General features: G+C 57.6%; 1 protein-coding gene across 1 annotated transcript; it reads left to right on the top strand.

Moving 5' to 3' along the window:
• The first annotated feature begins 2,916 nt into the window (after positions 1-2,916).
• TSC22D4 (TSC22 domain family member 4) lies at positions 2,917-15,578 on the top strand. The gene is made up of 5 exons (XM_054496352.2): positions 2,917-3,341; positions 3,786-4,816; positions 7,688-7,854; positions 14,508-14,556; positions 14,929-15,578. The coding sequence occupies exons 2-5, from the start codon at positions 4,055-4,057 to the stop codon at positions 15,136-15,138; spliced, it is 1,188 nt and encodes a 395-aa protein (XP_054352327.1). The 5' UTR covers positions 2,917-3,341; positions 3,786-4,054; the 3' UTR covers positions 15,139-15,578.
• The last annotated feature ends 839 nt before the right edge of the window (positions 15,579-16,417 follow it).

Raw genomic sequence — 16,417 nt, 5'->3', positions numbered from 1 at the left:
TAAATTGTAAAGGGTCCCACATATTAAAGGCTATTAAGAATGCTCCCAGAGGAGGGAAATATTAAAACACTTAAAACCCATTTCACATTTATACCTTTAGTATGATTAGTTTATACGTATAGGCCGGGAGCAGTGGCTCACAACTGTAATCCCAGCACTTTGGGAGTCTGAGGCATGCAGATCACTTGAGGTCAGGAGTTCGAGACCAGCCTGGCCAACATGATGAGACCCCCATCTCTACTAAAAATACAAAAATTAGCCAGGCGTCATGGCGGGTGCCTACAATCCTAGCTACTCAGGAGGCTGAGGCAGGAGAATCACAACCTGGGAGGCAGAGGTTGCAGTGAGCTGAAATCACGCCACTGCACTCCAGGTTGGGTGACAGAGCAAGACTTCATCTCAAATTAAGTTAAATTAAAATATAAAAATTTGTATGTATTTACTCAACAAACATTTCTACAGAGATCAACAATGTGTCAGGGCCTCTAGACTCAGATACCAGTGCCTGAGGCAGAGAAAGGGACTGCCCAAAGATAATTTTTGAATAGTTTGTAGCAAGTCAGCAAGAAGGAAGGAGGGCCTGGGGAAGGAGGGACCAAGGCTGTGTTCTGAATGTTGCTAGAGGAGAAAAGGTTCTGTAAGGGACAGAGGGATGCAGTCTGGAGGGGTAGGGAGCAGGTGGGAGGCTGCTTCCCAGGCCTCACTACTTGGGAGGCCCACAGACCTGGGCTATGGCAGCCATTGTTACTATGGCTTAAGGGAGAGAAACAGAAGTGTGGATGCTTCTAACAAAGAGATAAAGAATAAATACATAAAGAGGGTAGGTATTGCATTGTTTTATTTTTACCTACCCCTAAAGAGGGGTTAGAAATTTCCCTGAGGCCAGGCACCATGGCTCACGCCTGTAATGTCAGCTCTTTGGGAGGCCCAGGTGGGAGAATCATTTGAGGCCAGGAATTCGAGACCAGCCTGGGCAACATAGTAATACCCTGTCTCTACGAAAACTAAAAAATTAGCCAGGTATGGTGGTATACACCTGTGGTCCCAGCTACTAGGGAGGCAGAAGCAGGAGGATCACTTGAGGCCGGGAGTTCAAGACCAAGACCACCCTGGGCAACATTGCAAGACCCCCATCTCTACCAAAAAAAAATTTTTTTTAAAGAAATTTAGCCAGGTGTAGTAGTGTGTGTCTGTGGTCCCAGCTACTTGGGAGGCTGAGGCAGGAGGATCAGTTGAAGCCAGGAGTTTGAGACCATACTGGGCAACATAGTGAGAGCCCCCATCTCTACAAAAATTTAAAAATTAGCTGGGTGTGGTGGTGTGCATCTAAAGTCCTAGCTACTTGGGAGGCTGAGGCAGGAGCATGGCTTGATCCCAGGAGTTCCAGGCTGTGGTGAGCTACGATCACACCACTGCACTCCATCCTGGGCAACAGAGAGAGGGGGAGAGAGAGAGAGAGAGAGGGAGACCCTGTCTCTAAAAAAAAAGGGGGGCGGCAGGTTGGGGGAAAGGGGAATAGTATAACATCCAGGATTTGATTTCAAATGGTCCAGCAAAATACAGCTGGCCCCCACACAACGTCATTTCATTGAATGTCATTTCATTATAACATTGATGATTTTTTAAAAATTGATTTTGGGCTGGGACCACCATCTGTGTGGAGTGTGCATGGTCTCCCCATGTCTGCGTGGCATGGTTGAAAATTTTCATAATAATCCACTTTTTTTTTTTTTTTGAGACATGGTCTCACTCTGTTGCCCAGGCTGGAGTGTAGTGGCACAATCTTGGCTCACTGCATCCTCAACCTCCTGGGCTCAAGAGATCCTCCTGCCTCACAGCCTCCTGAGTAGCTGGGACTACAGGTATACATCACCACACTCAGTTTTTTTTTTTTTAAGATGGAGTCTCACTCTGTGGCTAGGCTGGAGTGCAGTGGCGTGATTTTGACTCACTGCAACCTCCGCCTCCCAGGTTCAAGTGATTCTCCTGCCTCAGCCTCCTGAGTAGCTGGGACTACAGGAGCCCACCAGCACACCTGGCTAATTTTTGTATTTTAAGTAGAGACAGGGTTTCACCATGTTGGCCAGGATGGTCTCAATCTCTTGACCTTGTGATCCACCTGCCTCGGCTTCCCAAAGTGCTAATTTTTAAAATTTTTTGTAGAGATGGGGATCTCGCTATATTGCCCAGGCTGGTCACAAACTCCTGGGCTCAAGCGATCCTCCCACCTTTGAGTAGCTGGAATTATAGGTGCACATCACCATGCCCAGCTATTTTTTTAATTTTTTGTAGAGATGGGGTCTTGCTATTATACTGTCCAAACTGGTCTCAAGCGATCCTCCTTCCTCGACCTCCCAAAGTGCGGGGATTACAGGCATGAGCCACCACCGGGGTCCGGCAATAATCCACTTTTAAAAATAAGGAATGGGGAGAATAGTGCAGTTGCTGTGAAAACCAAAGGAGAATGACAGTAACAGCCACAGCCGCCCCACAGCAGGGACTGGGAACTTCTGGTTGGGCATCCAGCACACCTCCCGGCCTGTGCCTTCCGTCTCTTCTGTGTGTCTCTAGGCCAATGGCAGCAACTGACTACAAGTAAGGGAATCCCTCGCCTCCCTGCAAGCTCCTCCCCTTTCTCCCCGAGCCCCGCCCTCTGCAGCCCCTCCTTGCAAGAATGGGGCTGGGGCCCGGCAGGTGTGGGGTTAAGGGAGTCTGTTTGGGGCCCCCAGGAGCAGCAGCCTGAGCAGTGGCTGCAGCAACTGCAACAGCAGCGGCTGTGGCAGGCCTGGCCCCGGGCCAGCTGGCGGGAAGCCCCAGGAGGGAGGGAGGGAGGAGGAAGGGGAGGAAGAGGGGAAGGAGGAGGAGGAGGAGGAGAGGAGCAGTCAGCAGGCCCGAGGAGGCAGGACTTCCTGGTGTGGGGGTTGTCAACAGCCCAGAAAGAGAAAGACGGAGAGGCAGAGACCCAGGGGAGCCGAGGAGCGGAGACACGGACCCAGCGGGGCCACGCGGGAGGAGACTCGGGACACCCATTCGCTGGCTGCCACCGGGAGCAGCGGGGGGCTCGGCCGCCCCCTCCCACATCAGTCTCCAGACCCTTGGGGCTTCAGAGGCCGCTCCTAGGCTCCTCGGAGGAGGCGCGGGTTCCTTCTTTTCCGGAGAGCAAACTTTCCTCGGAGATGCCTCGCAGGATAAGCTGCGGCCCCCGGAGAGGTCGGGGCAGCTTCTGATCGCCGCCTGCGTGCCCCGCCACTGCCCGTGGCCAGGAGGCCCCAGGGAACCGACAGCCCGACCTCTTAGGCGCCGGGACCCTCAGGCTCAGATCAGTGGCCGAGGCCCCAGAGGTAGGGTTCAGGGCTGGGTGGGGCGCTGGGGGGTAGCCGGACAGGGTATGCCCCAGAGATGTGGGAGCTGGGGTGATGGTGGGGGCTCGAGGGCCATGAGAGGTCTCTCTGAGTGGCCGGGCCAGGCTGGGGAGCTGCTTCACCCTGGTTCTCCCAGGCCATGGAGTCCGAGCTGTTGGGACAATACGGGCCCCCTGAGTCAGAATCCCCGGTGAGAAATGCCCAACTCTGGGACTCATCTGCCTCTTTCTACTCTGAGCGCCTTCTTGGATCCAGTCCCCTCTGCCCTGGTCTCTGTCATCTCTTGCCTGTCTCTGGGTCTCTGACGGTTTCCCCTTCCCCCACTCTGCTCCTCGGAGAGGAAGCCCCGGAGGTGGCCTGCCCACTGGTTTCACACACACACAGAGACACACACACACTCTCTCTCTCTCCCTCTTTTTCCAGTTTGCAAACTCAGCTCTGGAGTTCAGCAGCAACAGCAGCAGGAAAAACCTGCCCCTGCTCCCCCCTCCCGCCACCTCCCCTCTCCTCTTCTCCCCTCACCCAGCAGGCACCCCCGGTTCCCGCCAGGACCTCCTGCCATGTCGGACCCAGACGTCCCCAGGGGCCCGGATGCCCCCGCCATGTGGCCCCCTTGTTCCAGGGGTGCCTGAGCCCCTTCAGGGAGCCCCAACCCACCCCCAACCTTGGCCCAGCCCTGAGCCCCAGGGACCATGAGCGGGGGCAAGAAGAAGAGTAGTTTCCAAATCACCAGCGTCACCACGGACTATGAGGGCCCCGGGAGCCCAGGGGCTTCGGATCCCCCTACCCCACAGCCCCCAACCGGGCCCCCGCCCCGCCTGCCCAATGGGGAGCCCAGCCCCGATCCAGGGGGCAAGGGCACCCCCCGGAATGGCTCCCCACCACCTGGGGCCCCTTCCTCCCGTTTCCGGGTGGTGAAGCTGCCCCATGGCCTGGGAGAGCCTTATCGCCGCGGTCGCTGGACGTGTGTGGATGTTTATGAGCGAGACCTGGAGCCCCACAGCTTCGGCCGACTCCTGGAGGGAATTCGAGGGGCCTCAGGGGGCGCCGGGGGCAGATCTTTGGATTCCAGGTTGGAGCTGGCCAGCCTTGGCCTGGGCGCCCCCACCCCACAGTCAGGCCTGTCTCAGGGCCCCACCTCCTGGCTCCGTCCACCCCCCACCTCTCCTGGACCTCAGGCCCGCTCCTTCACTGGGGGACTGGGCCAGCTGGTGGTGCCTGGCAAAGCCAAGGCAGAGACACCCCCACTGTCGGCCTCCCCACCCCAGCAGCGCCCCCCAGAGCCTGGGACCGGTGAGAGTGCGGGCACATCCCGGGCTGCCACGCCCCTGCCCTCTCTGAGGGTGGAAGCGGAGGCTGGGGGCTCAGGGGCCAGGACCCCTCCACTGTCGCAGAGGAAAGCTGTAGACATGCGGCTGCGGATGGATTTGGGTGCTCCAGAGGAGATGGGGCAGGTAAGACCTGGGTTCTAGGGCTCACCCATCAGCCCTGGCCTAACCTCTATCTTGGGCCTCCCTCCTCCTCCTCCCCCCTCCTCCTCCCCCTACGCCTCCTCCTCCCCCTCCTCCTCCTTCTCCTCCTTCTCCATCACTTGTTTATAAGATCAGACAGCCCTCTTCTCTGTGCCTGCCAGGTCACTCTGAAGCCCCTTCCTCCTTCGTTTTCTGTCTCAGCCTCCTTCCTGTTTTTCTGCACCCTCTCTCTTTCTGCCTGGCCTCTGATTCTCTGTCTTGGTCTTCATGTAGCCTGTAGCATATGTGGCTCCCTCACCAGGCCTTCTTCGGTCTTGGTCTCAGCCCCTCTGCCTCTAGGGGATGAGAGTGGAGGCCCCAGCTGGGTAGCTGGGTAGCTGGGTAGCTGGGTCCCTGGGGCAGAAGCTGCCAGGATTTGGGGAGGAAAGGTAAAAGGTAGGCCTTGTGCGCTACCAGTCTCTGCACTGCAGCCCCATCCTGAATGTGGGGGTCTTTCTTTTTCCCCAGCCACCCATCTCAGTCCTGCCTCCAGCTTTGCTGTAAGCCAAGTGTCACTGAGAAATTGGGTGGGGGGAACACCTCTCAGGGATCGGGAGGGGGCTTGCTGGTTGATCCATTTCACCCTGCAGTTGTCTGGCTCACCTCCGTCCATCTGAGCCTCTCTGTGATTGATAACTCGAGGGTGACCACGGTGGACTGGGAGAGAAGAGCCCCAGAAGGGAGTTCAGTCCCATACTCTTTCTCCTTCCTGTCTCCAAAAGAGGAACAAGTCCGGGCTGTGGGGGCAGGATGCCTGGGTCCCCATGGTGGGGGTGAGCAGCCAGAGACAGAGGGTTGGATACTTCTGTCCTGTGGGAGAATATAACACCTCGGAGGTCTGGGGAAAGGCAGGGAGTGTGAGGATGCGAACTCTTTCCCCTTCCTGGCCTTGGGCACAAACCACAGTATAAAAATAACCTGGGACTGGATGTCTGGGTCCTGTCAGGACCGGTCAGGACTGGCTCCCCCCAACCCCCTCCTGGCCTCAAGCTCACGTCTCTCATGACGCCCCCTCCTACCCCCCCTCTCCCAACTCTTCTTGAACTCTTGCATTCAGCACCTACCCCAGGGGAGAAGATGCTGTTTCTCTTCCTGTCCTGTCCCCAGACTCTTCCAAAGCAAAGCCCCCTGGCCTCCAGCTTCCCTGCTCTCTGTCCTTAAGCCTGGCCTGAGCTTCTCTTGGGGCCACAGACCCTGCCTCTCTCCAGTGCCCCCTACTCCGCAGCCTTCCCCCACCTCCTGACGGTCTTCTGTTTGCACGCATCTGTTTTGTTATTTCCTTGCCCAAAAGTCTGTCTCCCTTCCACGTCCTCTCATGCCTCTTCTCCCTCTTAACAGAGGGGAGTGGTGGAGAAGGGCCAGGGGACACCACCTGGGCCCCCTTCCTCTGCTCTGTCCCTTAACCACCCTGGACTCTCTGTTCTTGGCTTTTCTGAGAAGCCGGGGCCTCCCAGGGCCTCACAGAGGCGTCTTGTCATGTTCCTGTCGCCCCCGCCCTTTTTGCTGCCGCCCCCAGCGCCTGTTGGGCTATGCAGGTCCACGCCCAGGCTCCGCCTCCCCCCAGCTCCACAACCAGCACCCCCTCAACCCCAGGGCAGAGCGCAGGAGCAGAATTCCACCTGAGTCCGAGAAGTTTGAGAGGGGAACCCAGAGTGGGGGGTGGGTGAGGGGATGGAGGAGCAGTTTCTGAGGATCCATTCATTCTACAAATAGCTACTGAGCAAACTGAACTTCTAGCAGGAGGGAGACACAATAAATACTTTAATTTCAGATAATGTTAGGTGCTATAAAAAAATGAAACAGTTCAGTGGACCAGTGAATGATGGGGAAATGCCTCTCTAAGAGGTGACATTGGAGTCATTTTAAGAAGGCAGCCTGGGTGCAGTGGCTTACACCTGTAATCCTAGCATTTTGGGAGGCCGAGGCAGGCAGATCACTTGAGGTCAGGAGTTCAAGACCAGCCTGGCCAACATGGTGAAACCCCGTCATCTCTACTAAAAATAAAAAAATTAGCCAGGTGTGATGGCAGCTGCCAGTAGTCCCGGCTACTCAGGAGGCTGAGGCAGGAGAATCAGTTTAACCTGGAAGGCAGAGGTTGCAGTGAGCCAAGATCACGTCACTGCACTCCAGCATGGGCGATGGAGCGAGACTCCGGTAAAGGCACAGGCTGGGAGCGGTGGCTCATTCTCCCAACACTTTGGGAGGCTGAGGCAGGAGGATCGCTTGAGCCCAGGAGTTTGAGACCAGCCAGGACAACATACTGAGACCCTGTGTTAACAAAAAATAAAAAATTAGCCAGTTATGGTGGTGCATGCCTGTAGTCCCAGCTACTCGGGTGGCTGAGGCTGGAGGATCGCTTAAGCCCAGGAATTCAAGGCTGCAGTGAGCCATGATTGTGCCCCTGCACTCCAGCCTGGTGACAGAGTGAGACTGTCAAAAAAATAAAAATAAAACATAAAAGAAGGCAGACACTGCGTAGCCTCTGATTAGGGGTCCCGGCCCAGTGGGAGCAGGGGCATTGGAGTCTATTCTAGGTTCCTCCGTCAGTCACCCCCTCCTCCCACTTGGGAGACTCTCTCTAATGTCCCATACACCACTCCTCCCATTCCTCAGGTTGACCCATTTCTTGCTTCTAGTACCTGCCTGATACCTTCTCCAGAGCTGGAAGAGGGAAGGACTGCGGGGACAGGACTCCTGGGTCCTCGAAAGAGAGTGGGGAGGTGGAGAGGGAGGAAGGCTAATAGGCAAGTTTTAAGGCGGCTGGTTCCTTTCTTTTCTCTTTTCATTTGATGGTTCCTACCTCTCCGCCTCCAGGTGCCCCCACTCGACTCTCGCCCCAGCTCCCCGGCCGTCTACTTCGCCCACGATGCCAGCCTGGTTCACAAATCTCCAGACCCCTTCGGAGCAGTAGCAGCTCAGAAATTCAGCCTGGCCCACTCCATGTTGGCCATCAGTGGTCACCTAGACAGCGACGATGATAGGTAGGTGGGCTTCGTGGGGTGGTGGGGCTTGGGGTTCAGGTTCCCTGCCCAGCACCTGGGGTAGCTGTAAGAAAGTGCCTGGTAGGCATCCTTCCCCCAGGTTGAACTTGGAGAGGACCTCTTAGACACAGAAACCTGGCGTGGGCATAGCCACTGCACACAGTTGATTTCGGACCCACTCCCTCTCTGTGGAGAAGGCTGGGTGGGACTCCCTGGCTCAGAACTGTCAGGTCACAGACTTTTTTAGAGTCTGAAGGGAGTCATTGTTGTCAGATTCCAGAGCTCTTGCAGATTTAGAGATCATCTGGCCAACCCCAGGAACCTACTGGCAAATGCGTGCTCTAGACAGAATAGCAAATCAGGCTGGGGTGCAGTGGCTCCCGCCTGTACTCATAGTGCTTTGAGGCCAGGAGTTCAAGACCAAGCCCTGGCAATGTAGTGAGACCTCATCTCTAAAAAGAAAAAGAAAGAAAAAAAAGCATATATATATATATATATATATATATATATAAAAGAAGTAGGCTGGGCACGGTGGCTCATGCCTGTAATCCCAGCACTTTAGGAGGCTGAAGCGGGCAGATCACCTGAGGTCAGGAGTTCAAGGCCAGCCTTGCCAACACGGTGAAACCCTGTCTGTACTAAAAATACAAAAATTAGCCGGGCGTGGTGATACGTGCCTGTAATCCCAGCTACTCAGGAGGCTGAGGCAGGAGAATCGCTTGAACCCGGGAGGCAGAGGGTGCAGCGAGCCAAGATCGCACCACTGTACTCCAGCCTGGGTGACAGAGCGAGACTCCACCTCAACAACAACAACAACAAAAAAGAACTGAAAAAGAATGGAAATCAGTTTCCTCCCAGTTCCATCTCCCTCTTCCTCTCCTAACAAAGGACTGGGACTCCCTAACAGCACCTGTGGAGTGTGACATCCTGATAGCCCACAGGGTCTACTTTAGGATCCTAGGATTTCTAGAACCGAGAAAGCGAGTCCCTAAGATGGGCCAGCTAGGAACAGAGTCAGAGCTAGGAACGGCAAAGGGGCAGGGGTGGCACTGCAGAGAGCGACTTTCTGGGGTTCTCCCTTTAGGGGACAGTGCTCTGTTGGGTGGGTTTTCAGGGCCAGGTGTCACCGTTCCTAAGAAAGCCAGCAAGCTGAAAAGGGAGGCCCAGAATCGTGAGTCAGAGATAGCCAGGCTGCCTGCTTCTGGCCGGGGACTGATAGGAACCGAGCAGAAGGGCTGGGGAGTCACCGCTTTTCTTTTGGAGGGAGGAGTGGGACTTCCCGTGGGAGGTTTTCAAGGGGAGGGACTTCCTGCTTGGAAGGAAATTGGAGGTGGGGCTTCAAGAGTGGGTGAGTGGGTGCCTGAGGGACCTATTCCAGATGGGAGTCGCTCCTTCCTGTCCTCCCCAGATCAGGGACCGCTCGCTGGGATCAGGGACTCAAGCCCACCACTGACAGGGTCCTGCGGCCTCGGGGAGGATAGGGACCTGGCAAAGGGGGTGGCCAGGAGCTGGTGGGACACAGGGCAAGGGTGCCAGTGCTGGGCGGGGCTGGGCGGGGCTGGGCAGGACTGGGTGGCTTCTGCACGCCCCATTCCCACTCTCAGGAATGTGCGAGGTGTGAGGTCGGCCAGGGCTGGAGAGTCACCTGCCCCCATCACTGCTATTCTCAGCGTTTCCCGCCCTCTCCCTCTCCCACTTGGGAGGTTCCCTGGCAAGAGGACTCCCTGTCCCTCCCCCACCCCTGTTGAGTTCACAGCCCCGCCTCCTGCTGTCTCTGTCTTAGAGGATTCAACCTCCTGAGGCCTCCGTCTTTCCCCTGTTCCCTCCCTCCCTGCCTCCCTCCGTCCCACCCCCTCCCTGCACACCCCAATCTGACCGGTCCGGTTCCCAGCCACCACTTCACCCTGCTGTGCTCCAAGGCTCTTGGGGATCTGTCCCAGCCCAGCCCCTCAAGTCCCACCCTGCCAGACCAGCGGGTTTGGGTTGGGCCACCCCCTGCCCCCTAGGAATCAGACCTGTAGACCCCACCTCTCCTGTCTGGTGTGCACAGAGCTGGCAGGACAGGATGCCAGTGGCCTGGGACCTCCCTCTTAAGAGGGAAGGTGGGCTGAGATGTTCAGTGCCTGGATCACAGGGAGGGAGTTGGGGACGCCTGACCAGTCCCTGAATCTGGGGATGGGTGAACAGAGGGTGCAGGTGAATCTAGAATGCTCACGTGCCCCAGGGCTGGAAATCCTTGTCCCCTCCTGGCAGGCAGGAGGTAGTTAAGGTGTGAAGAAGTGGATGGAAGGAATGGGGGTGGGGGCAGTGACCGGCCTGGGGTATCCAGGCATTATACGGAATGGATCCCAGGGACTTGGGAAAGAAAAGGTACATTTATTTATCCAGTGCCTCCCTTGGGTCCTTTACTGCCTTATCCCTTCTAATCCTAAAAAGCAGTTCCGTTCTCCCACTTGCCAGATGAAGTATCTGAGACTCAGAGAAGGAGGTTTTTTTTTTTTTTTTTTCTTTTTTGGCTGAAGTCTTGCTCTGTTTCCCAAGCTGGAATGCAGTGGCACGATCTTGGCTCACTGCAGCCTCCGCCTCCCGGGTTTAAGTGATTCTCCTGGCTCAGCCTCCTGAGTAGCTGGGACTACAAGTGCATGCCACCACGCCCGGCTAATTTTTGTATTTTTAGTAGAAACAGGGTTTCACCATGTTGGCCAGGCTGATCTCAAACTCCTGACCTCAGGTGATCCACCAACCTCGACCTCCCAAAGTGCTGGGATTACAAGCGTGAGCCACCTCGCCCGGCCAGGAGGGTTTTAGAAACTTGCCCAAGGGCCACCCAGCTAGTTTAAGTGGCTGGACTGCAGTTGGAGCCTGGGTCCAACTCCAAAGCCACACTTTCTCCACTGTCCTACTGGGATGCCTGTGTCCCAAGCAAAGAGGTGCCGGCAATGGTCTACGATGTCCTTTCTCTCTAGGACAGTCAGGGACAGCTCTCCCAAGCAGGGCGGGGAGCCAGCCCCCCTTCCCCCTCCCTGACCTCCCCAGCCCCGCCCCAAAGACACCACAGATCCGGGAGAGCGTAGAGACAGGGCAGCTGGATGACACTTTCTTGGCCCCAGGCCTAGGCCCTGGGGGATCCCCTGAACCCACTGGAGAGTGTGCAGGGCTGGCCCCTGTCCCCAAGATCCCAGGCTCCCCATTTCTCCCAGGTGTCCTGCTTTTTATCTCATCTTCATGTTGAGGCCGTTTTATTTGACCCTCAAAGAGGAAGACCAGTTTCTAGGGCTGTCCCCGCCCCAGGACCAAGAGTCCTGCAGGGCTAAGTCTGCCACTGTGCATGTCACACACTGCACAACTCCAGGGGGTGCCACTCATATTTGAAATCACAGTCAATGCTTGAAGTCACGACAGTTTTCTGGAAGATGGCATTAAGGATCTCGAAGAAGGGGGCATTTTCTAATCCATACAAACTTGCTTTTTGGCTTGTGGTGGAGGTCGATCCCATCTCAGCAGCCCCTACTTTCCTCCCCTGGACCCTGTCAAAGAATTCCAGCACAATGCCCACAACCCCTCGCTCTGGGGTCCTAAAGGGAAGGGCCTGCATTGCCAGAGCCCTGGTCCCTTGAAGTGTGTGTTAGAATGTTCCAATGGAGGTCGGGCACGGTGGCTCACACCTATAATCCCAGGACTTCGGGTGGCTGAGGTGGGTGGATCACGAGGTCAGGAGTTCGAGACCAGCCTGGCCAACATGGTGAAACCCCATCTCTACTAAAAATACAAAAATTAGCTGGGCATGGTGGCGCATGCCTGTAATCTCAGCTACTCTGGAGGCTGAGGCAGGAGAATCACTTGAACCTGGAGGTGGAGGTTCCAGTGAGCCAAAATCGCACCATTGCACTCCAGCCTGGGCAACAAGAGCAAAAACTCCTAGGTGCTAGACAAACAGAAGACAGTCACCTATCGGCTAACAAATGTTTATTGCTGTATTATTCCTTTATCTCTGGCAAGAACGAACACCTTGCTTGACATCTTTACCCCTGAGTCTCTGCCCAGCAGGGCCCATGTTCCTATCCCTGTGTATCCAACCCCTTTGGTCTCTGTGAGTCTGTTTAATGGGGTGGTGGTGGTATTGGGTTTTCTGTGGTGGCACCATCTCCACCCAGGTGTTGCTGATTGAAATAGCTCGAAAATTACTTTGACCCTCCTGCTGGCAGACCCACCCCCACCCTTCAACTTCTCCTCTCCCACCACCCCAGGAATCCCAGATGCCCTTCCCCCACCCACTCCATCCTGCTCGCTCAGGCCTGGTCACCTCCTTAGTTGCTCCACCTGTCAGCGCCTTCTGCACCCAGAGCTGGGATGAGAAATGGAAAATTCCCAGCTCCCTTGTGCTCCCTTGCTGGCTGCAGGACCTTATCCAGGGGTCACCTTGAATTGAGTGCTGATACCCCTGCAGGGAAGCAAGTCTGAGCTGAGAGCCAGGAGGGAGGGCTTACAAGGGAGCCCAGGGATGTGGGCTGCAGCGCCTTGAGGCCCCTGCTCCGAGGGGGGCCCAGCTGGGGGCTGGAGGGCAGGACTGGGGATCCCGCCACAGCGCCAGAGTGCAGGGGTGCAAGAGTGGGTCAGGAGCCTCAGGGCAAGAGCCTGGGGCCTGAGGGGTGGGAGAGGGAGCCTTGGAGGATGAGGTCGGCACAAGGGCCTGCACAGGTCCTGGGCAGTGAGAGTGGGGCTTGAGGGAGAGCCAGGTTCTGGGACCAGGAGCCCAACCTCCTGGAGCCAGCCTGGAGCCCGGCCCTGGGGGCTGTTGAGCCTGGCCTGAGTCGCCCTCTGGTGGCCACTTCCCAGACTGCAGCCAGACCCTGTCACCCGGGACTCCCAGCTCTCTTCCAAGCCCTGTTGCTCCTCTTCCCAATGTCCCTTCTCCAAGCTCACTTCCCTTCCTCTCCTCAAACCCTCGCTTCCTCTGAGACCCCAGACCCAGGTCCCAGGCCCATAGGTGGTTTTTTTTTGGGTTTTTTTGTTTTTTTTTTTGAGACAGAGTTTTGCTCTTGTTGTCCAGGCTGGAGTGTGCAGTGGTGCGATCTCAGCTCACTGCAACCTCCGCCTCCCAGGTTCAAGTGATTCTCCTGCCTCAACCTCCGGAGTAGCTAGGATTACAGGCACCCCCCACCACGCCCAGCTAATTTTTTGTACTTTTAGTAGAGCCAGAGTTTCACCATGTTGGCCAGGCTGGTCTCGAACTTCTGACTTCAGGTGACCCACTTGCCTCAGCCTCCCAAAGTGCTGGGACTACAGGCGTGAGCCACCACGCCTGGCTCTTTTCTGAGACAAGATCGCACTCTGTCGTCCAGGCTGGAGTGCAGTAGCACGATCTCGGCTCACTGCAACCTCCACCTCCCGGGTTCAAGTGATTCTCCTGCCTCAGCCTCCTGAGTAGCTGGGATTGCTGGCACCCTCCACCATGCCTGGCTAATTTTTGTATTTTCAGTAGAGATGGGGTTTCACCATGTTGGCCAGGCTGGTCTCGAACTCCTGACCTCAAGTGATACACCCACCTCGGCCTCCCAAAGTGCTGGGATTACAGGTGTGAGCCACCGTGCCTGGCCTTTATGCTGTATTTGTCTTCTAGGGCTTTGGGCTCAGTTTCTGTTGCCATGGTAACCTTTCCCATTTTTGGTCTTCTCTGGAAAGTCAGGGACCCTCTGGCCAGGTCCCAGGGGTCACCCATGATGTGAGCCTTGTGGGGATTTTTTGTGGGAGAGTGCTCATGATCTATGGAAGACCACGAGCACATCAGAACGCCCCCTATCCCAGCCACCTCCACCCTCCTTCCCAAGGCCTTGAGGGACGGAGGGGACAGGATGGGGTCGGAGGTGGCGAGGGGCCTCCGAGGGCCAGGCCCTTCCTCTCCCTTCACACCCTTCACTCCCCTCTCAGACCCAGGCTTCTGCCCCACGCCCCTCCCCTGGCCCAGCCACCAGCTGACTTCCTTGGCCGGCCCCCTCCCCTCCACTCTGGGATTGGTGCCAGGGTGAGAAGGGGACACTGGCACTGACCGTGTCTGGGAATTCCCGCCCACCAAGGAGCTGAAGGGAGGGGGGGGTCCCCGTGTCCCCAAGGAGCCAATAGCAGCCAGGCCTTGCCCTTGGGGGGGGTGGTGTATATCTTTCAGGCCAGCACCCCCGAGGCACTGTCTCCTCTCTGCCCGCCTGGCACCAGCCAGACCCCGCTCTGCCCGGGGGGCTCTGAGCCCCCCAGGCATTCCCTTCACTGCATCCCTCTCCATTGGGGGGGCATCTAAGGACCCTTTCCCCTTGGGCATGGCCCAGCCAGGGGTCTCTGTCAAGTCCCTGGTGTCGTCTTATGAGACCCGAGTGGTGGGGACGGCTCCGGGGCCGCCCCGAAAAAGGGGCTGTGCCTCTTCCCCTTGCTCTCCCCGGGGTGCGTCCCCCATACGAGGGACATCAGGGCCCCCGCCCCACCGGGGCCTGGGAGGCCCTGGGCAGTGGCCCTCAACCCGAAGGGGGATGGACAAAACCCTCCTCTCCCTCATTCTCTACTGTCACAGGTACAGGGGGGTGTGGGCGGGAGGCTGTGGTCCAAGAAACCAGCACCTGGGAAGGCTCCTCCTCTCCTCCCCTCACCTTCCTGTGTCTCTGCAGTGGCTCCGGAAGCTTGGTTGGCATTGACAACAAAATCGAGCAAGCCATGGTAAGAGAAGCCATCTTGGTCCCAGGAGGTCCCGGCCCCCTTAAGCCATCCCTCCACCCCAGCCCTGTCCTCTTCCTTACCAGTGAACACCAACTCTAGCTCCTCCATCCCTCTCCCTGCTGGGCTGCTGGGCATCCTCTGCCACCACCTCCACCCTTGACTTTGCCCGGCCTGTAGTCTGGCTGCTGGTCCCCATCTCTGTCTTTGAGCCCTGACTCTGCCTCTGTCCCTCGTCCTTTTCCCCTGTCCCTTCCCTGCTTTGTCCCTCATCCTCTGGACACTGGGGACTCTCTCCCACCCCGGCCCTCAAGGCACTGGGCAGGCGATGAGGCACCCACCCCGTTGACGCTGTGCTTGTCCCGGGGCCCCCAGGACTTGGTGAAGTCCCACCTCATGTTTGCGGTCCGGGAGGAGGTGGAGGTGCTGAAAGAGCAGATCCGGGAACTGGCGGAGCGGAATGCTGTGCTGGAGCAAGAGAACGGGCTGCTGCGCGCCCTGGCCAGCCCGGAGCAGCTGGCTCAGCTGCCCTCCTCGGGGGTCCCACGGCTTGGGCCCCCCGCGCCCAATGGGCCCTCCGTCTGAGCCTCCCTTCCCTTACAATGTGCCTTTGGGGCTGCCCGGCCTTGCGTCAGCCGCCTGGCCCCTCTTCCTATGCAGCTTTAATGTCCCCGTGTCCCTGGGGTGGGAGTTCAAGGCTCAGTAACGGCGTGGTCCCCCGGCCCCTGCCCCATCTCCTCATCATCCCCAGCCTTGATGGAGGAGGGAGGGCTTCAGGATGGGGCGTCAGAGGGAGCCCCCCTCTGGGAGGGAACCAACCCCCACCCTCCCTCGTGGGACCCCCAGCAGTAGACAGCTTGGGGGAGTTGGAGGCTCCTTGGCAGACACCCCACCCCCACCTTGTTCCCTTGAGGTGCCTCCTCTCCTCTGCCCAGGGGAGGGAGTGTGGACAGTATCTGGAAGTTCTGGGATTCAGGTTGTTATTAAAATAATAATAATAATTAAAAACTCTGAAGAAACTTGAATTTGGAGGTTGACATCTCGTTCGTTGCCTGTGTTCAGACTCAGGGGTCGCGCCTGCCATTTGGGGCTCCCCTGAGATGTTTTGCAGACTGGGGAGGTTTAAAGCGTGGAAGACGGAGGAATTGAGACAGAGGCTGGAGAAGGGAGCCAGCGGTTCGGGTCCTGGGAAGGGGCAGGCGAGGATGGGGGGTGGGGGGGCGTCTGCCCACGTGCTGGGCCGGGGGACCGGGAAACAATGAGGTCTTTGGTGGTTGCCCAAGATCCACCCCCGGCTTCCCAGTGTGTCCCCTCTGCGGGCTGGATCTGGGTGGCTGCTTGGGGGCGGGGTAGGGGGCCCTGAATGGGCCCCTTGTCTCGGGGCTGGGTGTGGGCCAGGCTCCCCGGGCACACGGTGCCCTTGCCAGGCCTGGCCAGCCGCCGTGGCTCCCACCCCCGGCCGGCTGAGGACGGGCCCTGTGGGTGAGCTGGCCCCTCCCTGGCAGCCTGGGCTCCGGTCCCAGGCGGAAGAGTCAGCAGCGATGGAGAAGGACCCCATCTAGCGGGGAAGAGGCAAGAGCTGCAGCTGTAGCCCCAGGAGGCCCCTAGCCCCGGGAGCCCCTGGCCCCAGCAGCCTCCAAGGAGGCTGACCTGCCTTGGAGTGCTTGACTGTCTGCCTCCTTAGGTTTCCCTAGGTTCATAACCTTGGGCAACTTCTTTGGTTTTTCTCTTTTTTTTGTTTCTCCTTTCTTTTTTTGAGACAGGGTGTTGCTCTGATGCCCAGAGTGCAGCGGCACAATCACAACTCCCTGCAGCCTCCACGTCCCTGGCTCAAGGGATCCTCCCGCCTTGGCCTCCCTGAACT

The sequence above is a fragment of the Pongo pygmaeus genome, chromosome 6 (genome assembly GCF_028885625.2).
Source record: "Pongo pygmaeus isolate AG05252 chromosome 6, NHGRI_mPonPyg2-v2.0_pri, whole genome shotgun sequence".
Classification (NCBI taxonomy): domain Eukaryota; kingdom Metazoa; phylum Chordata; class Mammalia; order Primates; family Hominidae; genus Pongo; species Pongo pygmaeus.
This window is presented reverse-complemented; position numbering and strand designations above follow the sequence as displayed.